Here is a 16,371-nt window from a genome sequence, read left to right as displayed (position 1 = left end):
ATCAATAAAAATATATCCTCATGTGAGGATTAAAAAAAAGAGAGAGAGAGAATGCCTACATGCAAACATAGGAAAACACAGGCCAAGATGATACCCCATCAGGCACCATCTAAAATCTAAGTGAGCCTAAGGTATAAGTAAAAAAGATGAAGCCTGAATTCTCGGGAAAAAGAGCTGAACTAAGCCTTGTAGACAGGAGAGTCAGCATGACAATAAGGATAGGAGTCCTTAAGATTACATACATGGGAAATGTAAAGTAGAAGCAAAAGAAAGAAGTATTTGAAAGGAATGTATTCAGCCATGAAACGACAGCAATATGAATATAACATAAAACTACTGTACAATTTCATTAATTAAAGTAAAGGAAGAGCTATTCTCATAAAAGAAAAACAAACTACAAATAAGCCCTTGTCTCTGAGGGAGAAATTAACTCCTATTCTCTCAGTGAGACTAGAAACAGAAAATCCATCCAGAAGAACTATTTGGTGACTGTTCTGGGGTATGTCATTTCAAAAAGGAACGCATCAAGTTTAACAGTACCTTTCAATGATAGTAGAGTTCGTTCTAGTGAATTTAGAGCTGCAGCTTCATTGCCAGAAGAAACATGTTGAAGGAATGTATCTGTGTGGTGATTCCACAGAGAGCAGGCAAAATTATAAATTCCAGAAGCTAACTGCAAAGAAATATCAACAAATGTGTTCACATTAGAGATTTCAGTAATCAATTAGACCTACAGAGTAATACACTTAGGTTTTTAAATCAAGCACACATTTTCAATGAGATGTAAAACAGTCAAGAGTCATTTATCACAACGTTTCAAACTTTTTAAGCCAAAATGCACAATAGTAAATAGTTTACATTGGCTGCCACTATGAACACACACCCCCACTAAAATATTAGTTTCTTGAAACAATACTAAGCCACATGCCTGCTGATGCTTCTATCCTAAGCCCCTCCTTGATTCATTGTCCCCAGCTTTAGTAAGTGCATTCTCAAAATCAAAAAATAAAAACAAAAACATAAGACTGAAAGGGTGACATATCCAAATTTTAAATAAGAACAGGAAACTATTACACTCAGAACCAGTATCTTGCTTACAACAAAATGACAACCTGAATTATTTTATAGCCCTTCTTTGGATTTCCTCCTTAAAACTACTTGATTAACATTAACTCCTACATACATGTAGAGTGTATTAAAATTGTTCAGAAGAATTGTCTATATAGAAATTTCTTTGTGTCAGTGCTACCTAAAGTCACTTGAAATCTTTTAAAAGGTATTTTCAGGATACAAGCATTTATGCAGATAATTATAACTTACATGACAAAATAACAACATTAACAGAATAATAAAAGATTTATTATAATAATAGTAAGACTGCTACTGCTCTAGGCACTGCTCTCAGCATTTTACCTGTATCAATTTAATCATCACAATATAAAAAGTAAATATTATATTATTTCCCATTTACAATAAAAAACTTATCGAGGTATAGAAAAGTAAAGTAGCTTGCCCAACAGCAAACAGTATAGAGGAAAAGGCAAGATTTAAATCAGGAAATGTGCTCAGAGCCTACATTTTTTATCTTTATGTTCTAATGCCTCTTAATATAGTAACTCACCAATTAACTACATAGTAATTTAGTAAAAGAAATAAGCGTTATTTGTTTAAATTCTACTTAAACTTTTCAATATCAAAATATAAACTAATATTAATTAGATACTATCCCATACATTCAGAATCAGCACAGCAAAACCTGTTCTCCAAAAATTGTATCATAATTCAATAATGGTAGAATTTTCTTTTCATAACTACACAAAGGAAAATTTCACCACAAGTTCAATGAGGCCAATACTGCTACTAATATAGATGTAATAAATTGTTGAATCAAAATCTCATTTTAAAAGTTCTTCAGTAAGTCCCACCTCTTTTGTGCACACTGAACAGAAAAATGTCCTTTTGTTCTATTATCTGCGCAGAGTATCTATGGAAGATACAGCTAATAAAAAATGTTTTTCACATATATAGAAAATATCACTATCACTACACGTCGAACTCAATAAAGAAAATAATAGTAACCATTCTCTAGCTTCTCAATTAAAAATAAGATTAAGCTTGAGAACAAGTTAACCAAATGGAATCTGGTACCAGCTTAAAATGGAAAACATAAAGGAGACTCTGCCACCCTAAATCACCAGTATATTTTGAAATCATGTCAGATTTTAAAGGTATTTTACAATAATGGTAGCAAAAAGGAAAAACTACTTTTAACTGTTATAATTTTTCCAGGACACCATCCCTTTACAAAATTCCATCACTGCATATGCATGATGTAAATTACAGTATTTGTACTAAACGTAAAATCCTCTCCACTCACTCCCAATACAAAGAACAAAATATACCACAGAACATCTCTAAATGCTGTACCAAGGTTCTTACTGTCACAAGATTTAGATAAAAGGAAGTATTCCCTCATGGTAGAATCAAAGTCATTAAAATAAAATTCTATTTGGTACCATAAAATCATCCTCTTTTCCATTTATAATTTGATTCTAAAACATGTGTGAGAAAGTTCAGTAATTCAGATAATCAAAAGATTTACTATATTCCACCTTAAGCAACTATCATCAATGTTTCAAATTTTCATCCCCATTTCTTTAAAAAACAGCACAATAAAAAAAAATTAGATATTAATGGCAAAGTTAGATCTTTATTAATTCCTCTCTCTTTCTGGCTCTGAAAAGTAACAGTATGAAGGTACTTTAAATTAGGAATATAGATATAAAACCACAAAAGTAGGTTGGCAAACAGCAGGTATTGCTGAATGAAGGCATAAAGCATCTGAAACAGAAATCAAGAAAGAAACAGTAGCTATCCTCACCTATGCTTTCTCTGCTCCCCTATGGAATAACAAATCGATGTTTTTCTCTCTCTCAAATCAATAAATAAAATTTTTTTAAAAAAACAGGTTATGGAAAATGTCCTTTTTAGAGATTCATTCTGAAATATTTTTGGATGAAATGATATGTCAGGATTTGCTCCAGCAAAGAGGAAAAGCAAACAAGGCAACACCTTAGGAGCTGTTAAACATGGATGAAGGGGTTTGTTGTACTATTCTCTTAACAAGAGTATGCTTGACATTTTCTTAATTAACTATTTAACTGGTTAAACAGTTGACCCTTGAACAATACAGGTTGAAATGTGCGGGTCCACTTATATGTGGACTTTTTTTCAATAAGCACACAGTCAGCCTTCAGTATCCCTGGGTTTCACATTTGCAGATTCAACCAATGATAATATTGTTTTCAATCAGCAGCTGGGATACTGAGGACACAGAGGGCTGACAGTATGCATTCTTTTACACCATTTAATTTAAGGGACTTGAGCATCCATGGATTTTGGTACCCACAGGGTCCTAGAACCAATCTCCCTTGGATACCGAGGAATAATGTTAGTTAAGTTTTGGGGGAGTCAAAAATTACGCACAGCCCAGCCAGGCATAGCTCAGCGGTTGAGCATCGACCCAGGATCCAGCAGACCGCGGTTCAATTCACAGTCAGGGCATAGGCCTGGGTTGCAGGCTTGATACCTAGTCTGGGGCATGCAGGAGGCAACTGATCAATGACTCTCTCATCACTGATGTTTCTCTCTCTCTCTCTCCCCCTCTCCCTTCCTCTCTCTGAAATCAATAAAGATGTATTGGGGGGGGGGAATTATGCACAGATTTTGGACTGCTCAGGAGTCAGCACCCCTAACAGTCACATTGTTTAAAGGGTAAAGTGTGAATCAAAATTGCATAGCAAAGAATCAAGATCAGTAGGTCAAGAGCTTAGCTGTATGCCAAGAAAATACAAAATAAGAAGGAATAAATCTAAATGTACAAAGGTCTTCTAGGGGGAAAAAACAGATTAAAAATGCAAACATCTGTATTAAAATTATGCTACAAGGTTTCCAACTCAAAACTTTAGTGGTGCTTATTAAATTAATCCAGAGTAATAAAGATTATAAATTCATAGAGTCACACAACTTTAGAATTTAAAGGAAATTTTAAAGAAACATAAAGTTTAAGTGCATTGCTCAAAATCCCAAAGCTGCTCAGTACAAAGAAACATTCTTCACTGGAAAAGAAGAGCTTCTCATAATTGTTAACCTATATCTCTAAAAACAAGTGAAATATATTGCTCTCAAAAGATCTCTTCATCTTTTTTAGGTCTAAATTACTTCAACCACAGCATATACCTTTGCAGGTTACACCTCATGTCTACAAGATATTATTTGATTAATACATTTATAATTACATTAAAATTACTATTTGTACCTTAAATTTCCTTCCTATAATAGACTCTGGATTTTTATTTTAAAGTCAACTTTTTTATATTCAGGTTTGTATGAGAAGCATATTATTTTATAGGAAATGAATTCCTCTGTGTCAAATCAAGCTCAATTTTGTTACTGCAAAACAGTTTTCTCTCAACTGTTGATTTTGTAATTTGTCACTCCTGAAAAGAACTTAATTTATTTTAATGTGGAAGGAAAACAGGTTATAAAAATTGTTGGGACACATTGAGCAGCAGGCAGCAGTTTTAAGTGCACACTGCACTACTTTGCAACAGCAACTAGCTCAACCATGAGCTAACTTTCTTTTTTAATGTGGAAAACTAATTTAGTAGATGAAGACCACCATGGCATTAGAGTAAACATTTATTTAATGAAAATTTTTCCTGTTATTTCAGATTACCAAAATAATAGGGGCCACTTTATTAACTAGCAAAATTGAACTTTATAATAATGTTTTCCCACATACAGTACCTTCAATTAAACTACTCATCTTGTACCCCAAGTCCATCAGTCAAGACTGTCCTCCTAGTCTACACTATGCTTCATGATTCCAGGTTCAGCTACTCTATGCCAAAATGAAAGGTACTAAGCTGAGATTTTTTCCAGGTATATCAAGTTTTGTATAGCTTCCCAGAACTCCTGTTTTTTGAAGTTTTATACTATATTACACTTTGAAATCTAACAGGTATTTAAGAACAAGTCTCCTTTTCTATTGTTTATTCAGTCAACAAAGTTACTGAGGACCACCACTTAGGTGCATTCTTCTGGGCTTGATGGTAGAGTTATAAGTAATAAAAGCTACAGTCCTCCCTCATAACACTCATAGTGTAATAGATCTCAGAAAGGTACGTTAACAATTTTAACTCAGCACAATGTAATAAATACTGTGCTGGAAATAAGGACAAGATGCTGGGTAGACCTATATTTTATTCCATATGGAGAGGAAATAGACTTACACTACAAGAAAATTGAAATGGTCAGGAAGCTAACTGAAACAAGCTCTCCAGAATAAGGTCCCTGATAAGGTAAAATCTGTAAGAGATTGCCCAGGATAAGTATAAATTATACCTGAAACTGAAGACAACACATTAGGAGCGTACAACTTGAGAAAACCAAACTAAAAACTAAGATCTCTATAGAATGGTAATAAAGAGTAACTATAATACATAATATTCTAGATACTTTACTTTTATAAGAAAACTTTCGACATAATAACAAATGGACAAACGCAGGTGTGATGATGAAAACAGAGGCTGGAGAGCTGTAATTTGATGAAAGAAGGGGCCACAAGCCAAGGAATGCAGATGGTCTCTAGAAGCTAAAAAGGCAAGGAAACATTCTCCCCTTAGAGCTGCCAGAAGGAACACAGACATTGTGACTGCTTGATTTTAGGACTTCTGACTTAAGAACTGAATAAATCTAATGAAGCTGATGACTGTCAAAGAGAACTTAGAAAACTGAAGTTTGGATCCATTATTTTTCTATGAAGGCACACCAGATTGCTTAAAGAGAAAGAGAACTTTTTAATGGCTTGTCAACAAATATATAAAACTTTATAGGTGCCCAGGTAGCATGGCTCAGTGGCTGAGCACTGACCTATGAACCAGGAGGTCACAGTTAGATTCCTGGTCAGGGCACATACACAGGTTGCAGGCCTGATTCCCAGAAGGGGGCATGCAGGAAGCAACCAATCAATGACTGTCATCATTGATGTTTCTATCTATCTCTCTCTCTCCCTTCCTCTCTCTGAAATAAAAAATAAAAAACTTTACAGGAAGATCTGACTGCAAAAGAAAGGCAAGAAGACATAAAATGAAAAATTAACCCTGCAGAAAATAAACTAGCGATAACCAAAACTCTTCTGAATCTGACAAAGGAAGAAGTTGTCCTCTGACAAGTGAAAGGTGCAGTCAAGAATAATTTCTTCCAAAAATATTTTATGTTTATGTCAGTATTCCATATATATTTGAAACATCAAGGCCCTACATATTTTAATATCAATAAAATCACAGGATTAAAGAAAGATGTATTTCTCCTGGGGGGGATGGTGGTGACAAACAGAAAGGATAAAGGTGAGAAAAATGAACAAGAAATTCATAAAAGGACTTGAGAGGATTAACTGTCCATTTCATTAGTCCTACTTAGATATCAAGCAAAAGTGACAAGGACTTAAAAAGCAATCGTTTACAAAAAGAACTTCTCTTCTACTCAACATTTTCAGTAAACGTAAGATTTGACTATTTAAACCCACTGGGTTAAAAATAAAGAGGACATAATGTGGTTCTGGCTTAAACTTTGTATATATAAGAATCACCTAGGGAGCCAAACACAGATTGCCAAGTGCTCTCCTCAAAATGAGGATTCCAAAGAAAAGAAAGAGCACTGTTAAAAATACTTTGAGACTCACTAATATTACATGGTGCAGTCCAAAATGTCAGGTTGAACAATAGGAAAATGGATGTTTTGGTAGGTCAAGACAGTCAAATACAAAAGCACCAAAACAAGTGAACGGAGAAAGGAAAGTCTTTCAACAAATGGTGTTAAAACACCCAATAAAGGATTACTGCCTCCCAGTTATGTCAGTCTCCTTCCAGATCCTCCCTCCATTTATCCATTATACAGGCATGTCAATTTTAACTTCCTAATTTCAATTCTATAACCTCCTAAATGTTCCATTTACCACCACTTCATTTAAGAGCTTTATCATCTCATCTGAATTACTCCAACAGCCTCAAACCAGTCTCTCTGCCTTCAGACTGTCCTGTACCAACCAATTCCCCTCACTTGCAGTGAAGTGATCTTATGGTCAATCACTATCCAGCACAAAATCTTTCAGTTATTACCTATTATTCTGAACCTTCTGAGGTCAATTAGAAAAAATTCATAACCTTTCAATAAAATATTTTGGTAAAATTATAAGTGTTTTTATATAAGTAGCATGGGTTTCATAATCAAATTATGTTAAATCACTTACATCATAAAATAGTTTTCTATCAGCAGCCAGACGTTTAGAGGCCAGTGTCTTGGTAACATGATAGAAAGTAAGTAATGCTCTGTGCTGTCGAAGATCATCTTGGACTTTCACAGACTCTATAAGAGTGGGAATCAGTTCAGGCCACTGTCTGGGACAGTCCAATCGGGCAACTTTTGCAATCAACACTGCAATCTGAGTTGCAATCTGGAAGGGAAAAAATTATTCATCAGAAATAAACATATGTAATCAAAGGGATGAATAAGAAATGCATTCTCAGTTAAAAGCTACTTTTTTGGTTAATTATACATTTGACCAAAATGAATAAAATTTTCACAGAACTGCTTAAGACAGTGGTTCTCAAAGTGTGGTTTATGGATCTCAGGGTGGAGAGGCTAAAATCCTTTCAGAGTCTGTGAGGTTCTCCCTTTCCCAATAACACATTTTCTTCATATAACTTCTATCAAAATAATATATTGTAATAGAGTAAACAAAGAAGCAGATAGAAAATGTAGACATCTCCTTTTAAATAGCCAGACACTAAAGAGATATACAAAAATGAAAATGCAACTCTTCTCATGAAATTATCTAGTTTTGAGAAATAGCTATAATTTGTTTTTTTAATTCTATTTATGTTAACAAGTAACTGTTTTATTAGTTTTAATTAATAAATATCTAAAAAAATTTTCAGTTTTAATTTCTAATACAGTAAATATAAACAGGTATAACCCTCTTTAGGGTTTTATTTTGGCAGTATAAGGAACTTCTAAGATCACAAAGTTTGAGAACCACTGACGTAAGAATAGAAATGACCATCAAATATTAGGTATTTAAATAATGTTATTTATTCAGATCAGTGTTTCTCAATTGCTGGCTGATAGAACATCTAACCAATGGTTTACTTCTCGATCGCCCAAACCCTTTGTAATCACCTCCTGCCCCAGTGAGAGCTACTCCATTCCTCTCCATTTTCCCTCCTCTCCTTAAGGAATTGTAAAGCAAAAAACTGAAATCATTTAAATACAATGAAATAAAGCTACACTGGATACATGACCAAATACAGTGTGCTTTATATCCACAAGCAAAACTTACTTTATTCTTAGAAGAAAAATTCCACTATAAAAGAAAAAAAACCTGTATAGTTTACTATCTATCTCCCACATAGTAAGAACTGAAAATGTGATGGATGAACGAAATAGACAAAAACCTGAAATCATTCTGTAGTTTACAGAAAGGAGAGAGGGATAATCTAAATCATGAAATTTAACTTCTAAGCAGTAAGACTACAAATATAGAGACAATGTGCTTTCAACGTTAGTTCAAAAACTGAGGAAGTTTAAAAAGTATACAACTATGTCTTAAAATGACGTCTGAGTTTTAAATAATTAATAGCAAAATCTAACCAAATTCTTAATAGTTAGAAATGGATCTCAAAATTAAAAAACCAACAGAGAAGTGTTATAAACATCACAAATGGACATTATGTAATAAGATTTTATTTTTAATGCCAAGAAATAAAATTAGTTTGGAAAAGAAGCAAAAACAGAAAAGGGAAAGAATAATTAGCATTCATTTTCTTACTAACCTGGTTTATTGGTTCATTGAAGTTGGTGATTAGCCCTGCACGCAATGTAGATTTCTCCTCCTCTGAGAGAGCACTGAAAAAAGATATATTTATTATTCAAGAAAATGCTATCTAACAATGACTGCAATTAAACACTACTGTGAATTTTAAAAATAAAAAGCCTTTTAAACAAGGTGTCCCTGATTGCTTTTGGTAAATAAATAAAATTATTTCCACTGTACGTTGGCACATCAAGTAATTCAAAAGCATAAAATTCCTTCACAATTGAATAAATAGGAAACACAAAATAGTAAGCCATAGAAAATAAGACAAATCAACAGTAATGCATGTGATGTTTTTCTTTATTTTATCTTATTTTTCCATCACCATTTATCCCCCCTATGCTCTCACCCCCCACAATCACCACTGTTGTCCATATCCATGAGTTCTTTCTTTCCTTTTTTTTTTTTTTTTTTTTGCTCAACCCCTCTACCCACTGCAGCCCCCACCCTGAGCTGTAAGCCTGCTATCTATGAGTGTGTCTCTGTTTTGCTTGTTAGTTCAGTTTGCTCATTAGATTTCACATATGAGTGAAATCATATAGTACTTGTCTTCCTCTGAATTGTTTGTTTCACTTAGCATAATGAATGTGACATTTTGATGTTGGCTTCTGATGTAAAAATAGTTGCAGACAAAAAAAAATTAGTGGTTGGGTAAAAAAAAAAAAAAGTGTAAGTAAAGATTAGTCTTCCACTGACTTCTTTTATAAAATCTGATTGAGAAAAGGGATCAGGAATTGAAGAATGTTTGGGATGGAAAACTTACTAGAAATGAACTAGTTTTTAAATCTTCCATTGTACATATCTGGAAAGTATAAACATAATACTAATATTTTCACTACAAAGGAAGAAGGAAACTAGATAGCAAAAGAACAGAGATGAAGAATATTCACTGTATAAGATTGTATACATTTTGCTTTTTGAATTATATGAATGTATTGTTTATTTAAATTTAATTTTTAAATCCCTCATTTTAAGGTTTTCCATTCTGGCAAATGAGTCATCCCAATAAAATCAACTATAAAAATTGTAGAGAATTAAAAACAAGTTTTAAGGCATCTGTTGAGGTGAACTGTGTCCCACAAAAAGATATGTTCAAGTGCTAATCTCAAGAACCTGACTGTGACCTTACTTGGAAACTGGGGTTTTGCAGATGTAATCAAGTTAAAATGAGGTCATACTAGATTAGGGTGACCCTAATCCAGTGAATGGTGCCCTTTCTAAGGAGAAGAAATTTGGACACAGACACAGAGGAGATATGTGAGAAGAAGTCTACGTGACAATGGAGGCAGACATCAAAGGGATTGCAGCTTCAAGCCAAGTAACACCAAGGACTGCAGACCACAACTAAAAGCTAAAAACACACAAGGAAGGACTGATTTTTCCCTAAAGCCTTCATAGAGAGCACAGCTCTGCCAAGCACCTGAATTTTAGACTTCTAGCTTCCTGAACCGTGAGAGCGTGTTACAACAGCCCTAGGAAACTAATACAGCATCAAACAACAATGAAGGCTGGCAGGACTTAAGAGGCTCCCTGTGAGGTATTTGCCCACCAGAAATCAAGCTGAAAGTAGCAACTAAGAGACTAAAGAGCTAAAGAGAGTTTTCATAGTGTTGGAAAGACAAAAATTGAAGTTCAGAGCCCACCAAGAAGGCAATACTTTGGTAAACACCCATTGCTTGCAACTGAAACCCCAGGAAGGCTAAAAGTAAGGGAATTAGAGTAAACCATCAAGAGACCACCCTTAACTAAATCATGGTTGAAGTCATACTCTATTTGCTTGCCTGGAGAAAATTAAATTCTCCCTGGAGAGAAAGAACAAAATTCAAGCCTCTCCAATTTTCCCTATTCAATGTTTAGCATTCAATCAAAATTTATAAGGCATACTAAAAAACAGGAAAAAAAGACTGAAATCAAAATACAAATAGAATCAGGAGATATATAATGATCAAAGTCACACTTGAAATTTTTAGGATGATTAAATTCAAGACAATAGGTAAAACTTGGAAGATTTCACCAGAAAACTGAAATTTGTTTTTTAAAAAATACCAAAGGGAAAGCCTAGAACTGATGAAAACAGTAAATGAAATAAAGGTAACTGAAAGATAGTTCAGTGGAAAAACTCCAGACTGAAGCATAATGAGAAAGACAGAACTTTTGCTTTTGAGAGTTCATTTACAACGTGCCCTAAAAAAAAATTAAAGGCAGCCCTGGCCAGGTGGCTCAGTTGATTGGAGCATCATCCCGTACACCAAGAGGTTGTGATTTCGATCCCCAGTTGGAGTGTGTACGAGAGGCAGCCAATGAGGTTTCTCTCTCACACTGATGTTTCTCTCTCTCTCTCCACCCCACCCTTCCATTCTCTCTCAAATCAATAAGCATATCCTTGGGTGAGGATTAAAAAAACATACCAAAGGTAGTTCTTCTGGCAAAAGACAAAAGGACCCTGGAAGCCTGGCAACACTGAAAGAAATGAAGAACACTAGAAAGGTAAATTTAAATGAATACTGCAGGCAAAATAATATAAAATAGCATATTGTGGAGTTTAAAGTATGTGCAGAATTAACGTACTCAACAACAAGTGCATAAAAGACAGGAAGGCATAAATGAAGTTAAATATTACAAAGTTTGTGCATTACCTGGAAAAAGTAAAGTACTAATTTAAGTATAGTCCCTAATAAATCAAGGATGCATGTTATAATCTCTAGGAAAACCACTTGAGTAACAAGTGTCTTAATGATCTGTTAGAAAGAAAACAGAGTAACAACTAATTCAAAGACAGGCAAGAAAGAAAAAAAAAAGGGGGTAGGGATAAAGATCAGACAGAAACAAACAGAAAGAAATACATAGTGGATGGCAGACTTAAACCCCAATGTAAATATAGATGGCAGACTTAGCCCCAACTTCGTCAGAAATTATACTAAATGTAAATGGACATAATACTAAAATTAAAAGATATTTATTAGATTGGGTAAAAACAAAACCCAATTATTTGCTACTTATAAGAGAAACATTATGAATGGAACACAAAGAAATATTAAAAGAAAAAGCAGAGTAAGTTATACCATGCTGCCATAAGATGGCTGGTGTGGCTCTATTAAAATCAGACAATCTAGACTTTAAGCCAAAATGCATTACTAGAGATAAGAGGAACATTTCATAATTAGAACCAGGTCAATTCTACAGGAATATAATAATCCTGAACTTATATGATCCTACAATACAGTCTCAAAATATAGAGAGCAAAAACAATGAAAAGAAGAAATAGGTGAGCCCATAATTGTATCTGGAGATTAACACACACCTATCAGTAAATGATGGGAAAAGCAGCTAAAAATCAATAAGGATATAAAAGATTTATAGCATAATTAACAAACACGACCTAACTGGCATATATAAAACATTACAATCCACAAAAGCAAAACCCACATTCCTTTCAAATGCATACAAAACTAAAATATCATATGTTAGGATCATAAAAGAAGACAGTATATTTCAAGGAATGAAATCAGTAACAAAACAGTAACTAAAAAGCCCCACATGTTTGGAAATTAGACTTCTAATTAAACCATGGGTCTAAAAAGAAATCACAGGAGAAATTTTAAAATATTTCTAACTGAATTGTAATGAAAATACTACATATCGAGGCTTTTGAAACTGGAACTAAATCCATGACCCACAAGAAGAGCCTCAATGGTTTAAATGTATATTTAAGAAGAAAACCTGAAAATTCAGTTATCTAAGCTTCCATCTCAAAAAGCTAGAAAAAGAACAGCAAAATAAATCCAAAACAATAATAGAAAATACATCAAGCCTTATACAATAACTAAAGCAAGGATAGCCAAATAAGCCAGTAGGTCAAAACGGTGAATCCAAAACACATCAAATACCTGATTTATACCACAGGAACCACTGAAATGTGATAGGGAAAGAATGCACAGTGCTGCCTCTACTTCACATACAAGCCTTACACAGAAATCACTTCCAGATACATCATACACCTAAACGTGAAAAGTAAAACAAAGCTTTTGGCATAAAACACAGAATATTTTCATGACCTTGGATTGAGCAAAAATTTTGTAAATAGGCCCAGAAAGAATTATAAAAGAGAGGTAGCTAAACTGAACTTCATTAATATTAAGAACTTTTCTTCATCAAAAACACCACTTAGAAAGAGAAAAGGAAAAGTGGAAGAAGATACTTTCAATATGTATCTTCAACAAAGGACTTAATACAAAACATATATCAAGTGCTACAATCAATAAGGTAACACAATTTTTTTAACCCAATTTCTTTTATGTGCAAATGACAGGCCATTCACAAAAGAAGACATCCAAATGAAAAAGGTACTCATTTGTCACTAAGAAAATGCAAAAATTACCAAGCACACCAGCATAACTAAAATGAAAGGCTCAGTGCTGACGACAATGTGGAGTAAATGTCAACACTCATAAGCTGCTGGTGAGAGTGTAAATTGGTACAACCTGTTTGGAAAACTGATGGTACCTACTAAAGTAGAGTATACATCTGACCACAAAATGCACACTTACGTTCAACAAGGCATGCAAAAATTTTCAAGGAAGCATTATTTTTAACAGTCAATAACTAGAAACAACCTCAATGCCCATCAACAGCAGAAAAGGTAGATAACTGTGGTATGTTCCTAAAATGAAAAGTTACATCCTTACATAAAAGAGTAAACTACTGCTCCATGCAAGTGCATGGTTAAATCTCACAAATACTGAATAAAAGCCAAATACAAAAAGAGAACATACTATATGATTTCTACTTATATGAAGTTCAGAAACAGGGAAAAACCTATGGTGAGAGATGTGAGATTGTACTTACCTGGCAGGGAGGGGGTGAAATAGGTGACTGTGAGGGGGCAGGAGGCAGGTTTCTGGGGTACTAGTTATGTTCTATCTAGTTCTTAATGGTAGTTACATGGGTGTGTTCACATTAAAAACATTCAAACTGTACCTGTCATTTGTGCACTTTTTAGGTATGTTATATATGGGGTGGGCAAAAGTAGATTTACACTTGTTTGTATGGAAAAAGGCAAATAATACAAATAATAAATAAATAATAATACAAGAATAAATTGTAAAGCTACTTTTGCCAATCCCTGTATTATACGTGGACAAAAGGTTTTCCAACCTTAATAGTGACTTGTTCAAGGTTAGTAAACAAATGAGAAAACAAGATTAAGATAAACATTTGGGTGAAGACTCAAAGCCCAATGAAAGTCTATGCTCTCCCCTTAGAAATGATCTCTCTAATCCTTTCATTACTCTGCTGTTTTCTCCAGCTTTAACAGCTGCCATCTATTACCTAATCTCTGAAATGTTTTCTGCCATAATGTTTTGTCTTAAACTTGAAATTCAAGTTTTCTCCTATGCCAAGGAGCCAGGTTGAACAGTTTTCATAATTTTAAGAGAATATAATATAATGATTATATTATACTGAGAGCGAGAGAGAGAGAGAGAGAGAGAGAGAGAGAGTAAAAAAATATACACATATTAAAGAAAACAAGCCATTAACCTGCAGGAAGCTTTAGCAATTCTCCAAGAATAGTTAACACTCCACCTTTAATTTTAAGCACATGCTATCATTAGATGAATTCAGACTACATATCCCAAGCAGAAATTGGGTAGTATCTAATTAATTAGAACCCAATTAAAGTCAAATTGTATATAATGATATAATGTTTAAATTAATCCCCATTCTGTGAAAATAGTGGTAAGTGTAGGAACTATATAACATGAAACTTAGATAAGAATCCAAACAAGCAGATTTTAAGTGTCAATTTGGACATCAATTTGATTTCTAATCTTGATTCCCTTATTCCCTTTCTCAGTACATTTTTTTAAAATTGATTTTTACAAAGGAAGGGAGAGAGATACATCAATCAGCTGCCTCCTGCACCCCCCCCTACTGGGGATCAAGCCCATAACCCAGGTATGTGCCACAACCAGAAATCAAACTCAATTGGTGACTGGGGACAATGCCCAACCAAGCCACATAAGCTAGGGCTCTCAGTCCATTCTTAACATCCTTTCTCCCTAAGTACATTCATCTCCTTTCCAGCTCAATATATACTAAAAGAGATAGCTTGGGGTTTAACTTCCTAATACCATATAACACCATTAACTTTTTAAATTTAAAATAAATTCCAGTTTCTAAATCTTTATATGAAAGTACAATCTAAAATATTCAGTCATAATTTACTCTCCCTTACGGTCATTATAAATGACTATACTAATTATAACCATATTCTTCATATAACCAGTAAAAAATCAATTTATATGTAAAATTCAACTGGACAGAGCAGAAGAAAAGTTTGTGATCTTGCTACACTGTTTCCAATAAATCAATAATAGGTAGTTTCTTATCACTAAATTCTCTCTCAAATTATAAATTTATTTTAAAATACAAAGAGATGAGTTTGCTTTATACTACAATATCTTAAGCGCAGCCTTAAAATATTCTAGTTGCTTCCAATATTATTCAAGTGCATATTTTATATGCACTTTGAAGTACTGAGACTTTTACAGCCTTATAAATATAAGAGCTGTGGTGCCATCTACTGGAGAACAAAGGCTATATTACTTCTGCAAGGTTCCCTATTTTCTATCAAATTCCAGAGTCATGTCTGCATTGCCTTTCCATCAATTATATAACAGGTAATGAATTATCAAGAGAAATATGTTCACTTAATCACCTATAGAGCAGTTACAACTGAATCCTATGAAATTACAAATGTAACTATATCATTCCCACCAGAAAGGAAATTATGCAGAAGACACTGGAATTAACATCCAGCTGGCTCAGAAATGACCTGGGATTTCCTTCTCAATGACTTTTTCTTTCAAAATCACAACCTCATACTTCTTTAAAAAAAAAACAAAAAAACTTCAACATGACTCATTCAACTCAGCCTTTGTTTTGTGCCCATGAAATTAGAGATCCTCAAAAGCAGGCTAAAAAGAAATCCACACATACCCTACCCCAGAAAAAAAAATAAAGTCATGAAAAAAAGCAATAATGCAGATATTGATTTATAGTTAACTATGTAGAATACTTTTCTTCTTTAATAAGTAATAATATTTATTTTATTTTTCTTTTAAATGTCAAGCATTTCACAAGTTTGCATGTCATCGTAGCACAGGGACCATGCTAATCTTCTCAGCATTGTTCCAATTTTAGTATATGGGCTGCTGAAGTAAGCACAAACTCATTCTTTTACATAAAGAATGAAGATTAACAGGTACATTCCAATACTTCCCTGAATTTGAAAAGGATTACTACACTGGGAGGGGGAGAGTGATGAAACTTACTGAGGTGCTACACGTCTCCAGTAACGATCAATTCCATTTTTAAAATACAACACAGCAAGCCACCTTACATTTATATCCAGAGTGTGGTTTGTGAAAATATTC

The 16,371-nt window shown here is 33.8% G+C and overlaps 1 protein-coding gene and 1 non-coding gene across 6 annotated transcripts in view; both read right to left on the bottom strand.

Annotated features, from left to right (window-relative positions):
• The window catches only part of IPO11 (importin 11), a 135,862-nt gene that overhangs the window by 99,305 nt on the left and 20,186 nt on the right, over positions 1-16,371 (bottom strand). For all 5 annotated transcript variants that reach the window (XM_016198752.2, XM_016198749.2, XM_016198754.2 and 2 more), the window contains 4 exons: positions 16,270-16,370; positions 8,895-8,967; positions 7,313-7,516; positions 541-673 (listed from right to left, as the gene is read on the bottom strand). In XM_016198752.2, the coding sequence (XP_016054238.1) occupies positions 541-673; positions 7,313-7,516; positions 8,895-8,967; positions 16,270-16,370 (511 nt within the window). The remainder of the gene's footprint in view (positions 1-540; positions 674-7,312; positions 7,517-8,894; positions 8,968-16,269; position 16,371) is intronic.
• Positions 16,056-16,162, bottom strand: LOC148093455 (U6 spliceosomal RNA). The gene has a single exon (XR_015714333.1). It is a non-coding gene; the product is annotated as a U6 spliceosomal RNA (small nuclear RNA).

Source organism: Miniopterus natalensis, chromosome 3, assembly GCF_054644295.1.
Source record: "Miniopterus natalensis isolate mMinNat1 chromosome 3, mMinNat1.hap1, whole genome shotgun sequence".
Lineage (NCBI taxonomy): Eukaryota > Metazoa > Chordata > Mammalia > Chiroptera > Miniopteridae > Miniopterus > Miniopterus natalensis.
Note: the sequence above shows the minus strand (reverse complement) of the source record. Positions and strands in the feature narration are given on the sequence as shown.